Source organism: Saccopteryx bilineata, chromosome X, assembly GCF_036850765.1.
Source record: "Saccopteryx bilineata isolate mSacBil1 chromosome X, mSacBil1_pri_phased_curated, whole genome shotgun sequence".
NCBI classification, from domain to species: domain Eukaryota; kingdom Metazoa; phylum Chordata; class Mammalia; order Chiroptera; family Emballonuridae; genus Saccopteryx; species Saccopteryx bilineata.
Genome location: NC_089502.1, coordinates 104,396,925 through 104,424,631, shown reverse-complemented (window position 1 = coordinate 104,424,631; position 27,707 = coordinate 104,396,925). Strand labels below are relative to the sequence as shown.

The following is a 27,707-nucleotide window of genomic DNA, read 5'->3' as shown; positions in this document are numbered from 1 at the left end:
GGATCATGCTTTTGTGTCCATCCGCTGCCTGCTCTCCAGCAAGCACTCAGCAGTGTGGGGGTGGTGCTGTAGCTCAGACCTCAGCACTCAATACTGTATCCCTGAAGGGCTCCCTGCTTCTAAGCTACTCTGCTCTGACTGTAGCAGGAGAGCTTTCATTTGGCTGGTGACCTGCTTCCCTTTGCTGGTATTGCTGGTTCCAGGAAAAATATTCACTTTAGATTTGGGGAGTGACTCAGCCCAGGAGTTAGGGTAGCTGTCCCTCAAAATGTTTCTCCCTGTGCCTTTTAGATTATATTCTCTTCCTGCTACTCCAGTTCTTACAGCTCACCTTGTCCCCCAGAGCCACGGGGGAGTGGTTGTGAAAGAGGTTTTCTTGCACGGTCCCTTTAAGATGAATCCTGGGTCTGAGAAATCTGTCTCTTTCTCACAAACAGTATCTTGACTTGTTTTGCAGCTAGATACTGTCCGTATGCCTCTTCTATAGGCTTCGAGGCTGCAGGCTGGGGCTTCAGTCTTGGGTCCCAGGACCTTCCCCTCTCCAGTAAAACCCCACCACCACGCGAGTCTCTCCGAGCCATCGCTTGCTCCCAGGAGCTGAGCAGCCATCTCCGCATTTCTGCTTTTCCTACCAGTCTCAATGTGGCTTCTTTGGTGGTCTTTGGTTATAGATTCCTCTTGATATAGCCCAAATTTGGTTTTTCCAGATGATTTTTCTTAAAATTAAGTTGTAATCCACTTTGGCTCTGGGAGCTGGAAGTTGGAATGTCTGCCTACTCCATCACCATCTTGCCGTGCCCTTAAATCACTTTTATACTTGGTAATTTTCTTTACTCTGATATTACTTTGTCTGATAATATAGCCAGTGTAGCCTTCAGGGATTGAACGGCAATCTCTGTACTTTGGGAAAAAGCTCTAACCAACTGAGCCATCCATACAAGGCTCCTTCTACCCTTATATTTTTAATATGCATTTTTTAACTTGTATTTTTAAATGTCTGGTGTTAACTATTATCTACATCTTATTTCCTCTTTTTTTAGTACTTTATTTTTTTTTAATTTTTTGTTTTTATTTTTTTTACAGAGACAGAGTGAGAGTCAGAGAGAGGGATAGATAAGGACAGACAGACAGAAACTCAGAGAGATGAGAAGCATCAATCATCAGTTTTTCGTTGTGGTACTTTAGTTATTCATTGATTGCTTTCTCATTTGTGCCTTGACCGTGGGGCTACAGCAGACTGAGTAACCCCTTGCTCAAGCCAGCAACCTTGGTTCCAAGCTGATGAGCTTTGCTCAAACCAGATGAGCCCGTGCTCAAGCTGGTGACCTCGGGGTCTTGAACCTGGGTCCTCTGCATCCCAATCCAACGCTCTATCCACTGCACCATCACCTGGTCAGGCGAAATTTCCTCTTGAATAAGACATGAACCTTAGAATGGAATTCCTTTTGAATGTTACTTTATACATATTATTTCTCAGTCCTCACAACTTTGCAAGGCAGATGGTATATATGGAAGATAGAAGGCTTAGAGAAATTCTTTTAGGCCCTTGGTTGGCAAACTGCAGCTCGTGAGCCACATGCGGCTCTTTGGCCCCTTGAGTGTTTGGCAAAGGCCAGCTTAGGAGTACCCTAATTAAGTTAATAGCAATGTACTTACCTATATAGTTTAAGTTTAAAATATTTGGCTCTCAAAAGAAATTTCAATGGTTGTACTGTTGATATTTGACTCTGTTGACCGAGTTTGCCGACCACTGTCTTAGGCTATAAAGGTAGCAGCCACTCCAGAATTTCAAAGTAATTGTCTGATCTTAACACCCAAGGTCTTTCCACCATACCATACTTCTTTCCTTGAGGTGGAAAACCTTTCAGTTCCAACAAAGTAACATTGACAGCCATTGGGACTAGTAGGGATGAATGGGACCTTTCTCAAAGAATTGTTACCAGTAGTCATTTCTTTCTAGGACAATTAATGACCCCTCACTTAAGAAACATCTTTATAAGTCAGGAGGCTGGAGTTTTACTCTTTTGCTCAAGGAGGAAGGCCTGAAAAATGTGCTCATTTTTTGTACAAAGAGATCTTTCAGAAAGGAAGTGGGAGATTGGATTCCTCTGATGTGGTGTAATTCTAGAGAAATTTGAAGCTGGTCTTTAGGAGGAAGTTTTCAATCTCACTTTGCTTCTATTTTAGATTTAGCTGCAGCAGCAGAATTTGACCTTATCAGTGGGACTTTTCTAGACCACTTTCCTATTAAATTCTATAGGTGTTACATGTGGATTGTAAGGAGAGTGTGATAAAACTGGATGTTTGTGTGTATTTGTTTAGTGTGAGATGCTTATATATGTGTGTCATTCAGAACATTCAATTCCAGTAATCTTGTTCCTAATTCAGCCCAAGTAGTCTTTTTGCTCCCTTTTTGTGAATAATGTGTGTACCGTTCTCTTTTCATTAATTCAGCACACATTTACTGAGCACCTACTCTTGTATTTTGTTAGGCTTTCTTAATTTGAAATAAAAAAATACCTATCCCTGCCCTCCTGGTAAATTGGGAGTGATAGATTTACTAATTATCTCTTAGGCACTATATAATAAGTAACTCCAGTAGGGGTATACTCAGGATGCTATGGAAAATTGAGGAGGCATATGAATCAGATTAGGAGAATGGGAGAACGCTTTAGGAAGTGAATCTAGAGCTGAATTTTGCAGGGTCAGTAAAGTAGCTCATGAAGTTATTCATTAAATGGATGTTAGGTGAGTGAATCAGAATTAGATGATGCTGGGAGAAGAGCATTTGCAACAAGGGTGCAAAAATAGGCATGAAAAGTATGTGGTACATTTAGTGACTCCTGCATTTAAATATGGATTAAGGGTCCACTTGTGGGGGCGTGGTAGGAGCTGAGGTAGATATCCTGTTTTTATCCATGTGGATGAGATCTCAGTTTACTTTGCTCTTTCCTCTCACTGCAGTTTATCCTTCCCTGGAGTCTGATGATGATGACCCTGCTTTGAAATCTCGACCCAAGAAAAAGAAGAATTCAGATGATGCTCCATGGAGCCCTAAAGGTGATCTACTATTTTGTTCTCAAACTCTGAAAGGGTGGTTGGAAGAAAAATAGGCTGGAGGTAGGTGGGATATTTAATATAAGAAGACATGATTCAGTCACTCATTTATTTTAGCAAACTGTTTGCCTGCTGGCTATTAGGTGCTGGAGCATAAATGATCAGTGGGGCACAGTTTATGCACTAAGTTCAGCAAAGCCAGAGGTAATGGTGCACTTTGCTTCTGATATTATGAGGTGAAATGAGGAAGACCTTGATCAGATTTTAGCAAGCAGTCTATGGGTTCTGAAAACAGTTTGCTATCATCTTCATAGCCCTCTGGTAATATTAATGTGAAAGGAGGGAAATTATGCTGACTGTCAAGCTCTGCAAAGCTCAAGACTTTTTAGACTGTCATCTGTACTGGTTGAGAGGCCATTTCTGAGAAAGGGAGAGAATAATCATTGAGTTTAACATGGGATTTAGAGAATAATAAAAGAATTTTATTCATCTCATTGGCTGAGTGGTTTTCACATTGGGAGGTGTGTCAGCTTTTGCTGCTTATCCAGCTACACAAAACTTAGTGGCTTAGAACAACAATTGATCATTTCTCATGATTCTCCAGATTGACTGAGCTGCTTTTCCAGACTGGACCAGCTTGTCTCTGGCTGGATGATCTGAAAAGGATACCATTATGTGTCTGGGCCCTAACTTGGGTTGACTGGGCTCTCTTTCCACGTGGTCTTTCATCCACAGGAGGCTAGCCCAAGCTTTTTTACACAGTAGCAAGCACAGGGTTATCCAGCATCAAGAGAGAACAAGCCCTAGTATGTAAGCACTTTTCAAGCCTCTGCTTGTGTCATGTAGTCTTTTGTCCCACTGACCAAAGCAACTTATATGGCCAAGCCTTGATTTCAGGGATGGGGAAGTAGATTCCATTTCCTGAAAGGAGTAGTTGCAAAATTCTCATATATACAAGGAGATATGAGCAAATTGAGAGCCTTTACTGCAGCAGACCACCACAGAGAGTACTGAATCTCAGTACCTATATTTCTTCAGGGTATGAAGGGCCTGCTATCCCCACCCAGCTTTATTTGGTCCTTCTGGTGTTTGTTTGGGTTTGGGGGAGTAAGGTGACAGGGCAGTCCCAGGAAGTGTTCTCTTAATTAGTGCATCAATCAGCAAATGTTTCCTGTTTCTTTCTTCAGAACTATTTTCTGATTTTATTTACTCCTATAGTTTCTGACTTATTAGTATAATAGAAAATTTGGAAAATACAGAAAGTCAAGTATAAAAAAGAAACTACCCATGATTCTACACCCAAAGGCAACCACTGTTAATATGTTGACATACTTTCTTCTTGTCTTTTTTCTTGTGTATTTTTCTGTTTATGGTTGAAATCACATTATGTATACAATCATATATCCTATGTTAAAATTATTTTGCCCTTTATTCACAATAATATGTATATCTCATAACAAATCAAATAGTACAGAGGAATTTAGGATGAAATGCAATGATTTTTTAAAAATTTTATTTATTTTAGAGAGGAGAGAGAGAGGGAGAGAGAGAGAGAGAGACAGACAGACAGACAGACAGGGGGGAGGAGCTGGAAGCATCAACTCCCATATGTGCCTTGACCAGGCAAGCCCAGAGTTTCGAACCGGCGACCTCAGCATTTCCAGGTCGACGCTTTATCCACTGTGCCACCACAGGTCAGGCGCAATGACCTTTTTTTTATTTTTTATAATTTTTATTTATTCATTTTAGAGAGGAGAGAGAGAGAGAGAGAGAGAGAGAGAGAGAGAGACGGGGGGGAGGAGCTGGAAGCATCAACTCCCATATGTGCCCTGACCACGCAAGCCCAGGGTTTCGAACCGGCGACCTCAGCATTTCCAGGTTGACACTTTATCCACTGCGCCACCATAGGCCAGGCAAGCAATGATCTTTTGCCTTTGCTTTTCCTGCCTACAATCTTGTGCCTGCTAGACAACCTCAGAGTTTTCATTTTTGTTGTAGTTATCTCTAAAACTCAATATTATAGGGTTTATAACATAATTTCTTGACTTATTAACCTCTATTTTTCCTTCCATCAGTTTCTGTCGCTCTCTCTTGATTACCTACTCTCTAAAATACTATATAGACATTAGGACTATGGTTTTCTTCTTTCTCCAACCTTCTGTCACCATTAAAGCGTGGGTTTATATCTGGTTCTCTGCTCCGTTCCATTGATCTGTATGCCTGTTCTTATGCCAGTACCAGGCTGTTTTCATTACAATGGCTTTGTAGTATAGCTTGATATCAGGAAGTGTAAGTGTGATTGATACCTCCCACTTTGTTCTTCAGTTTCAAGATTGCTGAGGGTATTCAGGTTCTTTTTGGGTTCCATATAAATTTTGGGATATTTGTTCTAGATCTCTTCAGTAAGCTGTTATATTTTAATAGGAACTGCATTAAATCTATAGATTACTTTAGGTAGTTTGGATGTTGATTCTTTCTATCCATGAACATGGTATATATACTTTCACTTGTTTGGATTTTCCTTGATTTCTTGTTTCAATGTCTTATAATTTTCTGAGTACAAGTCTTTTACTGACTTGGTTAAATTTATTCTTAGGTACTTTATATTTTTTGTTGCAAAAGAAAATGGGATTATTTCCTTAATTTCTCTTTCTTACAATTTATTATTGGCATTTAAAACTGCCACTGATTTCTAGTATTAATTTTATATCCTGACCTGACCTGTGGTGGCGCAGTGAATAAAGCATCAATTTGGAAAGCTGAGTTCACCAGTTTGAAACCCTGGGCTTACCTGTTCAAGGCACATGGGAATTGGTGCTTCCTGCTCCCCCCCTCCTCATCGTCGTCTCCTCCTCCTCCTTCTTCTCCTCCTCCTCCTCCTCTTCCTCCTCCTCCTTCTTCTCCTTCTTCTCCTTCTCTCTCTCTCTCTCTCTCTCTCTCTTTCTCTCTCTCTCCCTATCCCTCTCTCCTCCCTCTCCTTCTCTCTCTCTCTTCCCCTCTGCCTCTAAAATGAATAAATTAAACAAATAAATAGATAAAAGAAAGAATATTGTTTTTTGGGGTTTTTTTGTTTTTGTTTTTGTTTTTGTATTTTTCTGAAGCTGGAAACGGGGAGAGACAGTCAGACAGACTCCCGCATGCGCCCAACCGGGATCCACCCAGCAAGTCCACCAGGGGACGATGCTCTGCCCACCAGGGGGCGATGCTCTGCCCCTCCGGGGCGTTACTCTGTTGGAACCAGAGCCACTCTAGCGCCTGGGCAGAGGCCAAGGAGCCATCCCCAGCGCCCGGCCATCTTTGCTCCAATGGAGCCTCGCTGCAGGAGGGGAAGATAGAGACAGAAAGGAAGGAGAGTGGGAGGGGTGGAGAGGCAGATGGGCGCCTCTCCTGTGTGCCCTGGCCGTGAATCGAACCCGGGACTGCTGCACACCAGGCCATCGCTCTACCACTGAGCCAACCGGCCAGGGCCAGAATATTGTGTTTTTTTTTTAAATTTTATTTATTTATTAATTTTTTACAGAGACAGAGTGAATCAGATAGAGGGATAGACAGGGACAAACAGGAATGGAGAGAGATGAGAAGCATCAATCATCAGTTTCTCCTTGTGACACCTTAGTTGTTCATTGATTGCTTTCTCATACGTGCCTTGACCGTGGGCCTTCAGCAGACCGAGTAACCCCTTGCTGGAGCCAGCGACCTTGGGTTCAAGCTGGTGGGCTTTTGCTCAAACCAGATGAGCCCGCACTCAAGCTGGCGACCTCGGGGTCTCGAACCTGGGTCTTCTGCATCTCAGTCTGATGCTCCATCCACTGCGCCACCGCCTGGTCAGGCAGAATATTGTTTTTTTTTTTTTAAAAAAGATTTATATCCTGCCACTTTGCTGAATTCATTGATCAGGTCTAGTAGTTTTTTGGCTTTGAATTTATGGTTTTCTATGTATAGTATCAGGTCGTCAGTAAATAATGGCACTTTTACTTCTTTTCTAATTTGGATGCCTTTTATTTCTTCTTGTGTGATTTCTGTGGCTAGGACTTCAGTACTATGTTGAGTAAAAGTGGTGAAAGGAGACACCCCTGTCTTATTTCTGATCTTAAGGGGATTGCATGTAATTTTTTCCCATTGAGTATGATGTTGACTGTTGGTTTGTCATATACAACATTTATTATGTTGAGGTATGCTCCCTGTATTCCCACTTTGCTGAGAATTTTGTTCATAAATCGGTGCTGGATATTATTGAATGCTTTGTCTGCATCTGTTGGTGTGATTCAATGATTTGTATCCTCCATTTTGTTTATGTGATGAAACACATTTATTGATTTGCAAATATTTTACCAGTTTTGCCTCTCCAGAATAAATCCCACTTGATCATGGTGTATGATATTTTTAATGTATTGTTGGATCTAGTATTGTTGGATCTGGTTTGCTAATATTTTGTTGAGAATTTTAGCATCTATGTTAATCAGAGATGTTGGCCTATAGTTCTTTTTCTTTTTAGTATCTTTACCTGGTTTTGGAATTAGGATAATGCTTGTCTTTTAAAAGAGGAAGCCTTCCCTCTTCTTGATTTTTTTTTGAATAGTTTGAGAAGGATAGGTGTTAGTTTTTCTTTGAATGTTTGATAAAATTCACCTGTGAAGCCATCAGGTCCTGGGCTTTTGTGTGCTGGGAGATTTTTGATAACTGTTTCAATTTCATTTGTTGTAATTGGTCTGCTCAGGTTTTCTGATTCTTCCAGTTTAGTTTTGTAAAATTGTATGTTTCTAGGAATTTATCCATTTTACCCACATTATCAAACTTTTTGGCATATAACTATTCATAGTATTTTCTTATAATCTATTGTATTTTTAAAGTCAGTTGTTACTTTCATTTCTTATTTTATTTATTTGAGCTGTCTCTCTTTTTTTCTTGATGAGTCTGGTTAAAGATTTGTCAATCTTATTAACTATTCAAAGAATCAGCTCTTGGTTTCATTGATCTTTTGTATTGTTTTTTAGCCTCTCTGTCATATATTTTCGCTCTGATCTTTATTATTTCTTCCCTTCTATTTCCTCTGGGCTTTATTGTTCTTTTTCTAATTCTATTAGATGCAGGGTTAAATTGTTTTTTGAGAATTTTCTTACTTTTTAAGGTACAACTGTAATGCTATGAACTTCCCTCTCAGGACTGCTTTCACTGGGTCCCATAAATTTGGGGTTGTTATATGTTTATTTTCATTTGTTTCAAAGAAATTTTGATTTCTTCCTTGATCTGTTGTTAACCCATTCATTATTTAATAATATGCTATTTAGCCTTCAACTGCTTGAATGTTTTTCAGTTTTTCTATTGTAGTTGTATTCTAGTTTCATGCTGTTGTGATCAGAGAAGATGCTTGATATGATTTTAATCTTCTTATATTTGTTGAGACGTGGTCTGTCCTAGAAAATGTACCATGAGTACTTGAAAAGAATGTGTTTTCTTCTGCTGTGGGGTGAAGAGTTCTGAAGATGTCAATTAAATCCAGTTGATCTAATGTATCATTTAAGGCTGCTGTTTTTCTGTCTAGGGGATCTATCCATTGATGTCAGTGGGGTGTTAAAATCCCCTACTGTTACTGTTGATCTCCCTTTATATCCATCAAAATCTGTTTTATATATTTAGGTGCTCCTATATTGGGCGCATATATATATTTATAATGGTTGTATGCTCTTGTTGGATTGTTCCCTTTATCATTATGTAGTAACCTTCTTTGTCCTTTACTGTAGCCTTTAAAAATTTTTTTTAATTTATTCATTTTAGAGAGGAAGGGAGGGATGGAAGGAGGGAAAAAGAGAGAGAGAAGGGAGAGGGGAGGGGAGGAACAGGGAGCATCAATTCCCATATGTGCCTTGACCAGGCAAGCCAGGGGTTTTGAATTGACCTCAGTGTTCCAGGTAAACACTTTATCCACTGCACTACCACAGGTGAGGCTTTGTTTTAAAGGCTATTTTGTCAGATATAAGTATTATTACCCCAGCTTTTTTTCCCCCATTTCCATTTCCATGGAATATTCTTTTTATTCCTTCAATTTCAGTGTATGTATACCTTATATTTTGAGGTGGGTCTCTTTTTTCCCTTTATTATTAATTTTAATGGGGTGACATTGATTAATTAGAGTACATAGATTCAGAGAGAACATCTCCAGGTTATTTTGACATCTGATTATGTTGTATACCCATCACTCAAAGTCAAATTGTCTTTCGTCACCTTCTATCTGGTTTTCTTTGTGCCCCTCCCCCTCCCTCTCCTCCCTCTCCTCCCCGCCCCTGTAACCACCACACTCTTGTCCATGTCCCTAAATCTTTTTTATGTCCCACCTATGTATGGAATCATATAGTTCTTAGTTTTTTCTGATTTACTTATTTCACTCAGTATAATGTTATCAGGGTCCATCCATGTTGTTGTAAATGATCTGATGTCATCATTTCTTATTGCTGAGTGGTATTCCATAGTATATATATCACATCTTTTTTATCCAATCATCTATTGAAGGGCTTTTTGGTTGTTTCCATGTCTTGGCCACTGTGAACAATGCTGCAGTGAACATGGGGCTGCATGTTTCTTTATGTACCAGTGTTTTTGAGTTTTGGGGGTATATACCCAATAGAGGGATTGCTGGGTCATATGGTAATTCTGTTTTTAAGTTTTTGAGGAACCACCATACTTTCTTCCATAATGATTGTACTACTTTACATTCGATGTGGGTCTCTTATAGACAACATATATACGAGTCTTGTTTTCTTATCCATGCAACTACCCTATGCCTTTTTTTTTAAGCTAGTGAGAGTAGGGGAGAGCAGAGAGACAGACTCCCACACACACCCCAACTGGGATCTATTCGGCAAGCCTGCTATGGGGCAATACTTTGCCCATCTGGGGCTGTTGCTCTTTTGCTTGGCAACTGAGCTATTTTTAGCACCTGAGGCAGAGGCTATGGAGCCATCCTCAGTGCCCAGGGCCAAATCTCTTGATTTTGAGCCATGGATGAAAGAGGGGAAGAGAAAGAGAGAGAGAGAGAGAGAGAGAGAGAGAGAGAGAGAGAGAGAAAAGAAGAGAAGAGAAGAGGAGAGGAGAGGAGAGAAAGGTGGAGGGGTACAGAAGCAAATGGTCACTTCTCCTGTGTGCCCTGACTGGGAATCAAACCTGGGACATCCACGTGCCAGGCTGACGCTCTGCCACTCAGTCAGCCAGCCAGCCAGCCAGGGCTACCGTATGTCTTTGATTGGAACATTTAATTCAGGGGTCCCCAAACTTTTTACACAAGGGGCCAGTTCACTGTCCCTTAGACCGTTGGAGGGCCACCACATACAGTGCTCCTCTCACTGACCACCAGTGAAAGAGGTGGCCCTTCTGGAAGTGCAGCGGGGGGCCGGGTAAATGGCCTCAGGGGGCCACATGTGGCCTGTGGGCCGTAGTTTGGGGATGCCTGATTTAATTCATTTACATTTAAGATTATTATTGATATAAATTACTTATTGCAATTTTATTCTTTAACCCTACAATTCTCTTTCTCTCCATTTTTTTTTCCTTTGCTCTTTTTATAACAGGCCCCTTAACATTTTCTGCAGTACTGGTTTGGTTGTATTGAATTCCTTGAGTCTTTTTTGTCTGGAAAATTTTTTATTTCTCCCTCAATTTTAAATGATAGCCTTGTTAGATAAAGTAGTCTTGGTTATATGTTCTTATTTTGCATCACTTTAAATATTTCTTGCCAATCTCTTCTGGCCTGACATGTTTATGTTGAGAAGTCAGAGGTCAGCTTTATGGAGGTTCCTTTGTAGGTAATTAGTTGCTTTTCTCTTGCAGCTTTTAATATTCTTTGTGACTTATCTTTTGCATTTTGATTATGATGTGACTTGATGTGGGCCTCTTTGACTTCATCTTTAATAGGATTCTTCTTGCTTCTTGAACTTGTGTGACTTTTTCCTTCATCAATTTAGAGAAGTATTAGGCTATGATTTCTTCAAACAAAGTCTCTATCTTATTCTTATCTTATTTGTTCTCTTCTTCAGGAACCCCTATGATGCAGATGATTTTTTCTCTTCATGTTGTCACAGAGGTCTCTTAGAGTTTCCTCAGCCTTATTAAACCTTTCTTTTTGCTGCTCTGCTTCTGTGCTTATATTTATCTTGTCCTCTAAATCACTGATTCGATCCCCCTCTTCATCCAACCTGCTGTTGATTTCTTTTAGTGTAGTCTTCATTTCAGATATGTCTTTGCCATTTCTGACTGGTTCTTTTTTTATGGTCCGGTGTCCCTTTTAATGCTTACTAAGTTCTCATTGTGATCATCTATTCCTACTCTTAAATCCTTGAGCATTGTAATAACTATTATTTTAAACTCTGCGTCTGGTAATTTGGCAACTTCCATTTCATTTAATTATTTTTCTGGAGATTTCTCTTTTTGATTCATTTGGGTCATATTTCTTTGCCCATTTTTTTCTATGTATTAGGTAACTCTTCTCTTACTCCCTAATTTGTTATGACATCTTTATGAGGAAGGTGGGCTCAGTGGTTCTAGCCTCCAGGCCACCTGATCTCCTTGTTCTAGGAATGTTTCTTGAGGGTTATATTTGCCCTCCTGTTGTATGTGAATCTTGAATGCTATTGACTCTTTTGTGGGTGGAGTTAACCCTTCAGGCTGGCTGGCTCTAAGGGTCAATCTTTTTTTTTTTTTTTTTTTTTTTCTGAAGCTGGAAACGGGGAGAGACAGACAGACTCCCGCATGCGCCCGACCAGGATCCACCCGGCACGCCCACCAGGGGCGAGGCTCTGCCCCCTGGGGGGGGTGTTCTGCTTCTCCGGGGCATCGCTCTGCCGCAACCAGAGCCACTCTAGTGCCTGGGGCAGAGGCCAAGGAGCCATCCCCAGTGCCCGGGCCAACTTTGCTCCAATGGAGCCTTGGCTGCGGGAGGGGAAGAGAGAGACAGAGAGGAAGGAGGGTGGGGGTGGAGAAGCAAATGGGCGCTTCTCCTATGTGCCCTGGCCGGGAATCGAACCCGGGTCCCCCACATGCCAGGCTGACGCTCTACCGCTGAGCCAACCGGCCAGGACCTCTAAGGGTCAATCTTGATTACATGTGTAGGACGCTGTGCAGTGTCTCTCCTATGGAGTGTAGTTCTTCTCAGCAGGGTCTGGTGCCTGCTGGAATCCTCCTTTGGATATGCCGCTTGCATGGCTAGTTGAGTCTATCATTGGTGCAGTCTGACACCCACTATCGATTGTGTTGGTTCTGGGTCCTCTTGGGCATGGTTTGAGTACAGGGTGATGTCAGACATTGTTTGTAACCCACCCTGGGCTACCTGATTGGAGCTACTGCTCTGTTTGCTGTTTGTGTCTGCGTTTTTCGTTCTTGGCTGTGTGGGAGCCGCCAACTTATATGTAAGGATCATCTCCCTCCTGCTTAGTGCTGACAGCACTCTGTAAAAGAGCCCAAGTTCCTTAAGATTTGCCTCCACTTTTTTTTTTTTTTTGTCATTTATGCTTTTATTTATTGCCTCCACTTTTAAGCTGTTCTGTCTTCTCTTGAAGCTGCCTTGTCTTCCCACAAAGTCTTCTGTAGAAACACTGTAGTGTGGGCTCAGACTGTCCTTACCCCTCAGACTGTCCCCAACCCCTCCGTAGGTTGCAAGCTTGGGAGGTTAGTGCAACTGAGGTCAGGATGACAACGTTAGTAGGTGCCCCTTATTCGAGGGTCTCTTGGCCAGGAGCTTAGTATGGGAAAAATGTCCCCTCCTCCACAGCTTAATTCCTCAGCCACTGCTGGATACTCCCAATTCTATTTTTCCCCAGCAAGGTGAGCAGCAGGTTCAGATTGGGTGGGGCTGACAGTCCCCTCTGCAGCAGTTCCTTCAGCTGGGGAGCCTCCAGACTAAGGGAAGATTATGAGAGTCTTCTACTGGATCTGATTGCGCCCCCCCAATGTGGCTAAGCCCCTCGATCACTCCCAATAATAGGCTCCAAGGAACTTACACTTTGAAAGTCTGTGCTATAAGCCTCTCTCCCTTGCCCCTGTGGATCTTAGACCAGTGGGGCAGGATATTTGGGACATTGGCTGGCTGACTGTGAAGCTCTACCTTGTTCAATGTGTGTGAGCTGCTGTGCAGGTGTTGACCACAGAAAACAGAATTCGCCTCAGCTAGATTTGGCGCCTGACGAGACTCCTTTGGATATACTGCTAGTAAGAGTAGTTGGGTAGCTCTGATGTAGTCTGTAGCTGGCCACTGGGTGTATTGGTTCGGTGCTTCTTAAGAGGAAACCTGGTGCAGACCAGTGTGAGACATTCGCTCTGACTGGCCCTCAGCAACCTTTTTGTAGGTATAAGCAATCCAGAGTTTGTGGCTGCCTCTGCTGGGCTTAGGGGCACATGGAAGGACCAAGCTCTACTATACCTAGGCTGGCTTATACCAGTGCCAGGCCTGGGAGCAAGTTAACAAAAGACCCAAGGTTCCCTGAGGTACTCGTGCTGCTGCCTCTGTCTACAGGCTGCTTGTTTGGCTTGGCTCCAGAAAAAATCTCTGGTAGACTCTAGAGTCAGGGCAGTTCAGAGATTAGGAAAGGTGGTAGGTTATGGCTCCCACTCCAGGGCCCCCAGTGTTAGTCCTGAAATTTTTTTGCAGACTTTAGTAGTGTGTGCCCACTAGTAGTTTGGTGGATAGGGCCTCTGAAACCCAGAAATTTGGTCTCCACAGCCTGGATAGTTTCTACTGAATCTCCTGCAGAAGTACCAGTCATATTGTCAAGAAAGTGTGTGTGGGGGGGGGGGGGGAGGGGAAGATTTGGCCTCAATATCAGACAACTGAGTCTCTGTCACATCCTTGCTTCCTGATCAAGGCTGCTTACTTCTCAGCAGGGTCTAATCTCCATAGGGTGGGGCAAGAGAGATTCCTGAGGGCGGGCAGTTGCTTTTCCCCAGGCTGCTGCCATATGGAGGGCATTGTTCCACTCAAGAAAAATGGTGACTGCAGTATTGGGGAATGATTCAGCATATGGGTTCCAGTGTCTGTCCCTCATCGTGTCTCTTTCCTGGCTGCCAATTTCCAAGTCTCCTCACATGACTCTAATCCTCTCAGCCTTCCCTCCATCTGAGCCCAGGGTAAGTGGCTATGAATGAGATTTTCTGTGTTATCCCTTTGAAAGGTTGCTTGGAACTCTGAGATCTTCTTTCTCTTTCTTGCAGACAGAAACCCCACCTCTTCACCGTCAAATGCTTTGTGGGCACCTCTTCTAGTCTCTGGTACTCTAGACTGGGGCATCCAGCATGGGGCTTAGGCCCCAAACCTTTCAGGGAAAACCTCTCAGGGTAAACCTCCCTGCAGCTGAAAGTCCCTTCGGACCCTCAGCCACCACTTGCTCCTAGGAGCAGGGCAGCCCTTTTCACATCTCTGCCCTTCCTACCAGTCTCAATGTATCTGCTTGTGTGACTCCTTTGTTATAGACTTCTCTTCATTTAGTCCTAAATTAGTTTTTCAGGATAATTGTTCTTAAATTTAGTTATAATTCCAGTGTTTTCCTGGGAGGTGGCATTTGGAACGTTTGCCTACTCAGGTGACATCTTGGAATCTTCTGAATATTTCAATATAAAAAGTTTATCTTATCCATTGTTTCCTTATACAGACAGCAGATAATGACTAATTAATTTAAATGTATACATACATACATTTATATTTCTGTAGATAGAAAGCCAATAACTTTTATCATATTTTCAAAGACAGAAGCATTCTACTAAGGGTATTTCCATTTAAATAAGAATAAGACAAATATGCCCATCATCACTGCTATTACTTAGCATTGTTAGAAGTTCTAGACAGCATAAGTAGGAATGAAGCAGAAATAAGAACTGTAGCTGTTGGAAATTAAGAGACCAAATTATCATTGTGAGGCTGCCTGAGGATGGGAACCCTGTTTTTGTCCTTCATTGTATTTGTAGCACTTTGCATAGTGCCTGGCACATGTGAGATATTTAATAAGTATTTGACAAGTGAAATAAATAATATGATTGTATAATTAGAAAATACAAGGGAGAATCAACTGAAACCTGTTAAAACTAACATAAGAATTCAATAAATTGGATAATCACTGAATATAAACCAGATAGATATCCAAAAATCAAGAATTGTTATATATCATGAATAACAATAATGCACTGAGAAGAAAAGATTCTATTGATAATAACAATTATATAAAAAGCCCAAGAATCTTAAGATTTTATGTGGAGCCTACATGAAGAAAACTTCAAAAACTTTACTGAGGAACATTAAGAAGACATAATAAATAGAAATGAACCATTTGCTTGGTTACAAAGACTAAGTGTTTCAAAGGGTCATTAATTAAATGTATATCTTTAACAATATCTCAGATCAAATTTGAATGAAATTTTGTGGTGAACTCATTCTAAAATAATTTAAAAGAGTAAATGGGTGTGATTAGTTTAAAGAGTTTTGTAAATGAAATTAACTGTAGTTTATTTTTTAGAGAGAGAGATAAGAAAGGAGAGAGATGAGAAGCATCAATTTGTAGTTCTGTCACTTTCATTGCTCATTGATTGCTTTTCATATGTGCCTTGACCCGGGGGCTCCAGCAGAGCCATTGACCCCTTACCCAAGCCAGTGACCTTGGGCTCAATTCAGTGACCTTGGGCTTGAAGTCAGCGACTACGTGCTCAAGCTAGCAAGCCTGTGCTCAGGCCAGCAAACAGGGTTTTTTGATTTTTTTTTGTATTTTTCTGAAGCTGGAAACGGGGAGAGACAGTCAGACAGACTCCCGCATGCGCCCGACCGGGATCCACCCGGCACGCCCACCAGGGGCGAAGCTCTGCTCACCAGGGGGCGATGCTCTGCCGCGACCAGAGCCACTCTAGCGCCTGGGGCAGAGGCCAAGGAGCCATCCCCAGCACGCGGGCCATCTTTGCTCCAATGGAGCCTTGGCTGCGGTAGGGGAAGAGAGAGACAGAGAGGAAGGAGGGGGGCGGGGTGGAGAAGCAAATGGGCGCTTCTCCTATGTGCCCTGGCTGGGAATCAAACCCGGGTCCCCCGCATGCTAGGCCGACGCTCTACCGCTGAGCCAACCGGCCAGGGCCCAGCAAACAGGGTTTTGAACCTGAAACCTCAGCATCCCAGGTCAGTGCTCATGCATTGTGCCACTACCGGTCAGGCTGCTGTAGTACATTTAAATTAGTGCTACAATAAGAACAACAGTAACCAGGAAATATTTTTTCACTTTTTATGTTTAAAAAGTTTTGTGAAAAATTTCAATGTACACAAAATTAGAAAGACCAGTACCAGAAACACCGATATATTAATCACTCATATTTAATGATGAACATTTGCTTTATTTGCACATCCTTTCTTCTTTCAAGACATTTTTAGTGAACTTTGAGACATCATAAATACATATTTCTTTGTGTTTTTCTGTGTTATTGTCCTATCCATTATTGAAAGTGGGGCATTAAAGTCTCCAACTGTTGTTGATATGTCTCTCCCTTCAATTCAGTCACTTTTTGCTTCATGTGTTTAGGTGCATATATGTTTATAATATCTTATTGATGGATTGACTCTTTTATTATTAAAATAGCCCTCCTTTTTCTCTAATAACATTTTTGTCTTAAAGTCTATTTTCTCTAATATTAGTATAGCCATTCAGTTTCTCATTTGGATAATGTCTTCATGATACATCTCTTTCCATCTTTTGTTTTTATCTGTTCGTGTCTTGAATCTAAAGTGTGTGTCTTATAAAATAGTGTAAAGCAAGATTATGAGTTTTTATCCATTCTTCCAATCTGCTTTTTAACTGGAGAATTTAATCCATTTACACTTAATGTAATAACTGGCAAAGTAGGGTTTGTATTGTTCACATTTTTTAGTTTGTTTTCTCTGTATCTTATTTCTTTTTCATTAATTCTTCCATTACTGCCTTCTTTTGTGTTCTTTCTACTTTCTAGTGTCCCATTTTTTAAAAAATATATATTTGAGTCATTTTTCTTAGTGATTGTCCTGAGTTTCAACATTAGTATCTTAATTTATACCATTTTAATTCAGATTAATATCAACTTAATTTCAATAGTGTACAAAAATTCACTCCCTTATAGTTCCATTCTATTCTTTATGCTAATATTGTTACAAATTACATCTTTATACACTGTGTACTCATGAGCATAGAGTTATGATTATAGTTTTATGCAGCTATATTTTTAATAAGATAGGAAAAATGAGATATAACAAAAAATCTTTATATTTTCTTTTATATTTACCTATGTGATTACCTTTACTAGTGCTTAATATTCATGTGGATTTGATTTACCGTAAACTATCCTATCATTTTAACCTGAAGATCTTCTAGCATTTCTTATAGGTCAGGTCTATTATTAGCAATGAATCCATTTTGATAGCTTTAGAATTCTTGGTTGACAGTGTTTTTCTTTCAGCACTTTGAATATGTAAGACCACTGCCTTTTATCTTTCATGATTTCTGATAAATAAGCTGCAAATCTTATTTAGAATCCCTTGTATGTTATGAGTCACTTCTGCCTTGCTGATTTTTTTCTTTTTGTTTTGAGAGGAGACAGAGAGGGAAAGAAGGGTAAGGGGAGGAGGATGGGGAGGAACAGGAAGCATCAACTTTCCCGTATGTGCCTTGACCAGGCAAGCCCAAGGTTTTGAACTGTCTACCTCAGCACTCCAGGATGATGCTTTATCCACTATGCCACCACAGGTCAGGCTTGCCTTGCTGATTTCAAGATCCTCTTTGTCTTTGGTTTTGGTTGTGATGTGTGGTCTCGTAGAGTTTTTTCTAATTTGAAGTTGTTGAACTCTTTTGGTATATAGATTAATGTTTTTTGTCAAATTTGGAAAAATTTCAGTGATTTTTTTTCTTCAAATAGTCTTTCTGTCTCCTCACTCTCTTCCTTTAGGAATCTTATATGCATATATTGGTAAATTTGATGACATCCCACAGGTCCTTTTCTCTATTAATTATCCTCATTCATTTTACTTACTGCTTATCAGGCTGGAAAATCTCAATTAACCTATCTTCAGTTACTAATTCTTCCTTCTGGCTACTCAAATCTGCTGTTGAAACCATCTAGTGAAATTTTCATTTCAGTTATTTTACTTTTCAACTCTAAAATATCTATTTGGTTCTTTCTTATAATTTCTGTCTATTGGTATTCTCAATTTGTTGAAACATCATTTTCATACTTTCCTTTAATTATTTATACATGGTCTCTTCAGGTCTCTGAACATATTTAGTATAGCTTGTTTAAAGTCCTTGTCTAGCCTGACCTGTGGTGGCGCAGTGGATAAAACATCGACCTGGAACGCTGAGGTCTCCGGTTCAAAACCCTGGGCTTGCTTGGTCAAGGCACATATGAGAGTTGATGCTTCCTGCTCCTCCCCCCTTCTCTCTCTCTCTCTCTCTCTCTCTCTCTCTCTCCTCTCTAAAATGGATGAATAAATAAATAAATAAAAATAAAGTCCTTGTCTAGTCAGTTCAATTTTTTTTAGGAAGTCAGGTACAGTGTTTATTAACTTGTTTTATTGTGTATGTCTACACTTTCTTAGTTCTTTTTATATCTTGTATTTTTTTGTTGAAAACAGAACATTTTAAATAATGTTGCAGCTCTGGAAGTTAAATGTGTCCCACTCTACTTTCAAGGTTTATTTTGATGCTACTTGTTGTTTGTTTATAGAATTAGTTCAGAAAAGTCATTAAACTATATATTATTTTTATTTGTGACTACTGAAGTCTCTACTCAGAGATAACTTAGTGGTCAGCTAATGACTGGATAGAGATTTCCTTAAATGCCTGGAGTCAGTAAATCCCCCATTGCTAGACATGAAGCTCTATGTGCCTTCAACACTCAGGCAGGCAATTTACAACTTTCCTTATGCTTCACTTCCTGCTTTTCAGAGCCTCAGAGTCAGCCAGAGGTGAGTGCTTAGAGCTTTCTCAAGTCTTTCTTAATTATACACATTTGCCCTATGAATGCTTATGGCCTTCTAGATTTCTGTAAATATATAGGAACTTTTAAAATCACTAGTGGATATCTCATTCCTCCACATTCCTTTTTAAGCTTTTGGGTTAGTCTGTTGTTTGCTACAACTATTATGCATCCCCTTAAGAGCTATGACATTAAGCACTTACCTTTAAATACTGTGAGGTTTTTTTGAGATTTTATTTTACAAAGAGGAGCCCTGCCCAGTTTGCTTAGTAGTAGAGTGTTGGCCTAGTGTGTGGAAGTCCCGGGTTCAATTCCTGGTCGGGGCACACAGGAGAAGTTACTATCTGCTTCTCCAACCCTCCCCCTTCTTCCTCTCCTGCAGCCATGACTTGAATGGTTCTGGCAAAGTTGTCCCTGGGCACAGAGGATGGCTCCATGACCTCGCCTCAGGCATTAAAAAATATAGCTCAGTTGTCAAGCAATGGAGCATTGGCCCAGACAGGCAGAGCATCTCCTGGTAGGGGTCTTGCTGGGTAGATACAGGGTGCATGGGGAGTCTGTCTTTGCCTTACCGCCTCTCACTTAATAATAAAAAAACAAAGAGAGGAGAGAGGAAAGGGGTAACAGAAAGCATCAACTCATAGTTGCTTCCTGTATGTACAACTACGGGAACCCAGGCAAAACCAGGGTTGTTTTTTTTTTGTTGTTTGTTTTTTTAGACAATTAAATTTAACAGGGTGACATTGGTCAACCAGAGCACATAGATTTAGAGAAAAAAAATCTCCACATCATTTGTACAATCGATCATGCCGTATACCCATCACCCAAAGTCAGATCATTCTCCATCACCCTATATTTTGTTTCTCTTTAAGCCCTTTCCCCTTCCCACTCCCCTCCCTCTCCTTCCTTCCCCTCCCTCTGGTAACCACTGCACTTTTATCTATGTCCATGAGTCTCAATTTTGTGTCCCACCTATGTATGGAATCATACGGTTCTTAGCTTTTTCTGATTTACTTATTTCACTCCGTATAATGTTACCAAGGTCCCACCATTTTGTTATAAGTGATCCAATATCATCATTTCTTATGGCTGAGTAGTATTCCATAGTGTATATGTGCCACATCTTCTTTATCCAGTCTTCTATTGAAGGGCTTTTTGGTTGTTTCCATGTCTTGGCCACTGTGAAAGTGATGCAATGAGCATGGGGCTGCATGTGTCTTTATCCATGTTTTTGAGTCTTTGGGGTATATACCCAGTAGAGGGGTTGCTGGGTCATATGGTAGTTTTATTCTTAATTTTTTGAGGAACCACCATACTTTCTTCCATAATGCTTGTACTACTTTACATTCCCACCAACAGTGAATGAGGTGAACTACCACTTTTTAATCTACTCATCCATTGATGGGCATTTGGGTTGCTTACATATATTGGCTACTGTAAACAATGCTGCAACAAACATAGATGCATATATCCTTTTGAATTAGTGTTTTGAATTTCTTTGGGTATATACCCAGAAATGGAAAGGCTGGGTCATAAGGCCATAATTTTTTGAAGACCCTACATATTCCTTTCCATAGTGGCAGCACTAATCTCCAGTCCCACCAACAGTGCATAAGGGCTCCATTTTCTCCACATCCTTGCCAACACTTGTTTGTTGATTCATTGATGATAATCATTCTGACAGTTGTGAGGTGCTGTACTATTGTGGTTTTAATTTGCATTCTCTGACAACTAATAATGCTGAGCATCTTTTCATATGTCTATTGGCAATCCATATGTCCTCTTTGGAGAAGTGTCCATTCAGGTCTATTCAGCCACTAGGGAAAACAGGATGGAAGATCCTCAAAAAATTAAAAATCCACTTTATATTTGGATTATTTAGTTTTATTAATTATTTATTTATTTGTGTTGAATGAGTTCTGTATAAATTTTAGATATTAACCCTTTGTCATATATGTCATTTGCAAATATCTTTTCTCAGTCATTAAGTTATCTTTTCGTTTTATTGATGGTTCCTTTGCTGTGAAAAATCTTTTTAGTTTGATGTAATCTCATTTGTGTATTTTTTTTTTTTGTTTCTCTTGCCCCAGGAGATCTATCAGGAAAAAAAAATATTGCTAAGAGAAATATCAGAGAATTTACTGCCTATGTTTTCTACTAGGAGTTTCATGGTTTTGATTTGTACTACTTTAGTCTTTAATCCATTTTGAGTTTATTCTTGTGTATGGTGTAAGAAGGAGGTCTAGTTTCATTTCTTTGCATGTATCTGTTCAATTTTCCCAACACCGTTTATTGAATAAACTGTATTTACTCCTTTATATTCTTGCCTCTTTTGTCAAATATTAATTGACTATATAGGTGTGGCTTTATTTCAGTGCTATTCTGTTCCATTGATCTGTGTGTCTGATTTTATGCCTGTACTGTAGGTGTTTTGATTATTATAGGCTTGTAGTATAGTTTGATATCAGGTAGTGTGATACCTCCAATTTTGTTCTTCTTTCTCAAGATTGCTGTGCCTATTTGGGGTCTTTTGTGATTCCATATAAATTTTTGGATAATTTGTTCTAGTTCTTTGAAAAATGCCACTGGTAATTTGATAGAAATTGTGTTAAACCTTTAGATTGCTTTGGGTAGTATGGACATTTTTTTTCCAAGTGAGAGGAAGGGAGTTAGACTCCTGCATGCACCCTAACCAGATCCACCCAGAAACCCCCTTCTAGGACCGACGCTCTGCCTATCTGGGACATGCTCACAACCAAGCTATTTTTAGTACGTGTGGTGGAAGCTCCACGGAGCCATCCTCATCACCCAGGGCAAATGCTCTGGAACCAATTGAGCCATGTTTGCGGGAGGGGAAGAGAGAGAGAAAAAAAGAGAGGAGGGGGAGGGAGAGGGGTAGAGAAGTAGATGGCCACTTCTCCTGTGTCCCTGACCAGGAATAGAACCTGGGACATCCAGTATGATCATTTTAATGATGTTTATTCTTCCTATTTATGAGCACAGTATATGCTTCTATTTTTTTATCTTCTTAATTTCTTCAGTGTATCATAATTTTTTTAGTGTAGGTGTTTTACTTTGGTTAAATTTATTCCTAGGTATTTTTTTATGCAGTTGTATGAGAAGCACTGGTTCTCATATGTTCATTGGTTGCTTTTTATGCAGTTGTATGAGAAGCACTGGTTCTCATATGTTCATTGGTTGCTTCTCATATGTGTATGTAAATGGTATTGTTTTCTTAGTTTCCCTTTCTGGTAGTTCATTACTGGTGTACAAAAAATGCAGCCTATTTCCAAGTATTTATTTTTTATACTGCTACTTTAGTGAATTCATTTATCATTTCTAGCAGTGTTTTGTGGAATCTTTAGGATTCTCTCTCTATAGTATCATGTCAACTGTAAATAATGACAGTTTTACTTCTTCTTTTTCAATTTGGATGCTTTTTATTTTGTTTTCTTGTTTGGTTGTTGTGGCTGGAACTTTTGGTGCTACAAATGAGCCTTGTTTTAAAACCACTGCATGTACAAAATTATAGTGATATAAAATACGCATATGAATCAATAATAAAAAAATTGTGCATTGACACTTTTGCTAAGTTTGTTTCAGATTATTCATTAGACAAAGAAAATATTACCTTTAATGAAAAGAATTCAACCTCCTGAATTGCCCTTATCTAGAATCTGCACATATTTATACAGAAAGGTTTTTTTTGTAATAATAACAGCTAACCAATAAAGGAATCTTTAGGTCAGCACCACCACTACCTCCTTTATTTCTGTGATGTTGATTTTTTTTTGTGTGTGTGTGTGTGTGAGAGAGAGAGAGAGAGGAGAGAGATGATAGGCAGCAATCTGTAGTTGCATCACTTTAGTTGTTCATTGGTTGCTTCTCATATGTGCCTTGCCCAGGCTCAAGCTCAGCCAGTAACCTTTTCCTCAAGTTGGCAAGCCTGTGCTCAAGCCAGTGACCTCGGGGTTTCAAACCTGGGACCTTAGTGTTAACACTCTATCCACTGCACCACCACCTGTCAGGCATGTGATTAGATTAGTACAATGAATTTTTACACACTCATCACTGAGAATCAATAGTTATTAAGATTTTTTCCCCATATTTGATTTATCTGTAATTTTTTTTTCTTCAAAATTGTCTATGCTCTAAAGCAGTGTTTTTCAACTGCTAGGCCATGGATTGATCCACCAGAAATTTCATGCCAGTCCACCCATGTTGTTTTCATAAACATTAAGACCTAGTGATCTTGGCCAAATTTGTTTATGCTTAGGGTGACTTCTGCCTTAGTGGCTCCCAAAATAATTCTATTTTCACTGGTCCCCAGGTATAAAAATGTTGAAAACCACTGTTGTAAAGCAAATCCCAGATATTTTGTTATTCCCTCCTGCTATGTACTTAAGTATGCAGCTCTAAAAATAATGGACAGTTTCTCACAAAAATCAAAATCCTTTTATCATACATAACAAAATTAATAATAACTTGTTAATTTCTTGATTTGATCTAATACTAAGTCCAAAGTCAAATTTCCTCAGTTGTATAACTAAAAAAGGTATTTTTACAGTGGATTTGTTTAACTCAGGATCTGGATAGGGTCCGTATTGACTTTGGCGGTTATGCCTCTTAAGTCTCTTAATCTAGACCTGTTCCTATTTTTGTTTTATGCTATTGATTTGTTGTAAAAACTGGTATAACTGTTCTGTAGCACATCACACCTTCTAGATCTGTTTGCTTCCCTGTGAACCAAGCCAGTTATCTTGTAGAATATTGACTGTTTTCCCATGGTGTCGTTTAACTCATTTAACTTATTCTTTATTTCTGTGTTTCTTAAAAACTGGAAATAATATGAACTATTTATTTTTATTTTATTTATTTTTTGACAGAAACAGAGAGTCAGAGAGAGGGACAAATAGGGACAGACAGACAGGAAGGGAAAGAGATGAGAAGCATCAATTCTTCGTTGTGGCACCTTAGTTGTTCATTGATTACTTTCTCCTATGTGCCTTGACGGGGGCTGGGGGGGTGTTCGGCAGAGCGAATGACCTCTTGCTCAAGCCAGAGACCTTGGGCTTCAAGCTGCTGGCCTTGGGCTTCAAGCTAGTGACCTTTGGGCTCAAGCCCACGACCATGGAGTCCTGTCTATGATCCCACACTGAAGCCAGAAGAGCCCACGCTCAAGCTAGCGAGCTCAGGGTTTCGAACGTGTCTTCTCATTCCCAGTCTGATGCTCTATCCACTGCACCTACCACCTGGTCAGGCCTATTCACTTGATTTTAGATCTTTGTCAATACTACTTCACAGATGATGCCATGAACTTCCTGTTGTATTGCATCATGAGTTGCATGAAGTTGTCTGTCTCACTATTAGTGATAGGGAGATTAATACTGAGTTAAAAGGGTAATTTCCTGATTTTACCCTTGTAAAGTTTTTTTTTTTCTTCTTGACACTAGCAAGTAACCTGTGAGGTAATATTCTGGTACTGTGTGAATATCCACTGCCCTAGAATCAGTTGTTTCATTAGGGCTTGCAAACCTATGATGTTCTAATTCTGTTATTTCATCTGTATTTATTAGCTGCCATTCTTCTGTAAAGAGCTTTTCTCATCATCCAGTACTGTTTCTGTTTGGTTATACTGAAATATACTTCCTATATAAAATGTGGGATGAGTAACTATTTTTTGATTGAAGATTGTTAAGTCATTATAAAAGGGTTGTAGAAGAGGATGATCTACAGTATCTCATAGCCTGTTGGTAGGCAAAATATCACACCAACATTAAGGACAAGATAGTCTATGCAGTGTATTAAGTGACTTGTACTTATTATTAGTTCAAGAGAGGGAGAACCAGAAAGGTCCTAGAGGTTTGCATAGAAAGTTGATTTCAGCTTACTTTTGAAGGATGGGCAAGTTTTGAAGATGTGAACAAAAGGGAAGAGGTACTCCAAGTAGTGTAGATATGAGGATGAAGGCACAGGAAAAGAGGATGAGCTGTCTGTATTTTTAAAAAATTTATTTTGTGACAGAGACAGTAAGAGAGTCAGAGAGAGAGACAAATAGGGACAGACAGACAGACAGGAAGGGAGAGAGATGAAAAGCATCAACTTTTCATTGTGACTCCTTAGTTGTTCATTGATTGCTTTCTCATATGTGCCTTGACCAGGGGGCTACAACAGAGTGAGTGACTCCTTGCTCAAGCCAGCGACTTTGGGCTTCAAGCCAACAACCTGTGGGCTCAAGCCAGTGACCATGGAGTCATATCTATGATTTCATGCTCAAGCCAGCAACCCTGCGCTCAAGCCTGATGAGCTCATGCTCAAGCCAGTGACCTTGGGGTTTTGAACCTGGGTCCTCTGCATCCCAATCTGACACTCTGTCCACTACACTACCACCTGGTCAGGCGAGCTGTCTATATTCTGAAGGTGTGATAAGGCAGCCATTTTGTCTGGAGAAATGGAGAATATGGGTATGGAAACAAGTTGGTGACGTACATAGGCCAGAAGCAGAACGTGGACAAGATTAAATGCCAGTTTAGGGAGATTAACTTTTATCCTTTAATAAGTATGTGCTCTGTGTACTTTAGGTATTTTTGAATTGGCTTCTTACATGATGGGGAAAAAAATTGTCTTTGTTAAAGCCAGAAGCAGGAAGACCAATGAGATCATCTTTTGGGTGCTCAGAGGTAGGGAATATGGTTGGCATTCAGATAAATGTCTTCATCCTCTTTTCTCTGCAGCCCGTGTGACCCCAACTCTACCAAAGCAGGACCGTCCTGTGCGGGAGGGGACCCGGGTAGCTTCCATTGAGACAGGCTTGGCTGCAGCAGCTGCAAAGCTGGCCCAGCAAGTAAGTACTGACACACAAGCAATGGCCCTGCTACTGATCCTAGTTTGATTTAGAGCCTCAAAGCTCAGATATTCAGGCTGATAGGATCCCACTTTTGTCTCATTGGGGATGGGTAACCTTTGATTTTTATTCATGACAGTATCTAGCCCCTCCTATAGTCTTCACATCCCAACTCAATGAGAAGCTACTTTCACAGGTCATACAGTTGACATGATTTAGGATGAAAGAAGATAGGAGGCCAGAAAAAAAGACCTTGTTTTTCTGGATATGTAAAAACCTTTTAGATACAAAGGATCACATGTTCCTTGAATAAGAGCACTTGCTTTTTATTGAAGAAGCCCCGAGGAGGTGACTCATTTGAATATACTCAAGCTTTTAGCTATCTCAGAGCAATTTCCTTTTTGGGGAAGAGGCTTTTCTTGTCCTCTATACCAAAAATTTTATCTTGATCTTTATCTCCTGCTTTCTAAGAAAACTTCACCCACTAATTTTCATCCTAAAGGGTCACGTCACTAGAATCAAGTTGACCTTTTAGTATGTTAGGGTTTGCAAAGTTATTTAATATATATAATGTGCTCAGCAACCCTGGGAGCATTTGGAGGAGGGGACTCTTCTAGTTATCTCCTTATTGGCATCCCCTTAGCTCCTCATGCCACATCCTATAGCTTCAAGCATTTATTAAGCATCTGTTTTATGTTAGGTGCTTCGTATGTACAGTATCTCATGTAATCTTCCCAATACCCCTTTTCAATAGGTGATATTTTCATCATTTTACAGGTGAAGAAAATGAGGCTGTCTTTAAATGACTAGTCCAGGATAATACAGCCAGTAAATGGAGGAGACAAGATTCAAACCCATATCCTCTAATTTTCATGTTACTTGCTATTTAAATAAAATGAAATTGTTAAGTATTTATATAATTCAGTTATTATATCCTATTTAAATAAAATTTAAAAATGGTGTTTTAAATATGATGTTCTATGGTGCTCTAGTTGCTTAGAGTGTCTCAGAGGTTATTGTTTTATAGCCAGCACCGACCAAACAGGTCAGGCGGCCCTTTTTTGACCTGAACTTTTCTCTGTTATGTAAATCCTAGTGCCATGTAAAATGTAATTTGAAAAAAAAAAATTCTACTGCTTTAAATAAACAGATAAGTTAATTAAAAGTGTGAAAACTACTCTGAGTACCTTCTAAGGAGCTCACTTCTGTTTGGGTTATCAAGGATGGCCTCAAAGAAGTTTTGAAATTGGGGATGGGTTTTACAGACTAAACTTTTGGAGAGCACAGGGAGGCTCTCCGGGAGAACAGACCTTGACACTGCACACAAGGCCCTCTTGTTTTGGTCTCTGGCCACCTTTTCTCCCTGAGCTCCTGCCATCCTGTCAGCCCCTTATGCATGCCCTTTATACTAACTATACTGTTGCACTGTGGTACTCATAATTCACTCAGTGTATTGATTGCCTCATACCTCTGTGCCTTTGCATGGAGCTATTCCCTCTGCCCATTGGGAATCATACCTTCCTCTCAGATGCTTTACCTAGCACTCCTACACACCATCTACCACCAATTTATTTCAGTATCCTCTGTGCTTCCATAGCATTCTCCCATGGTACTTATAAGTGTACTTTTCTGTGGCCCTTATTAAACTGTAAGTGCCTCAAGGGTTGGGATACATCTCATTTAACTTGGTATTCTCACTGTGTTAAGCATGTGTTTAGTCAGAATTGAGTGAGTGACTGAATGAGTAAATCTTTCTGGATTGGAGACTTCATATTGAGAAGTGGGGAAAGATAAATAGAAATTAAAAAATGGATTCAGGAGCCAGCCTGCCTGAGTTTGAATCCTCGCTCTACCA

At 40.1% G+C, this 27,707-nt stretch overlaps 1 protein-coding gene across 1 annotated transcript in view; it reads left to right on the top strand.

The window, feature by feature from the left end:
• Nucleotides 1–27,707, top strand: part of PHF8 (PHD finger protein 8) — a 145,341-nt gene that overhangs the window by 109,378 nt on the left and 8,256 nt on the right. The window contains 2 exon segments of the mRNA XM_066249363.1: nucleotides 2,965–3,060; nucleotides 25,743–25,852. Of these exon segments, the coding sequence (XP_066105460.1) occupies nucleotides 2,965–3,060; nucleotides 25,743–25,852 (206 nt within the window).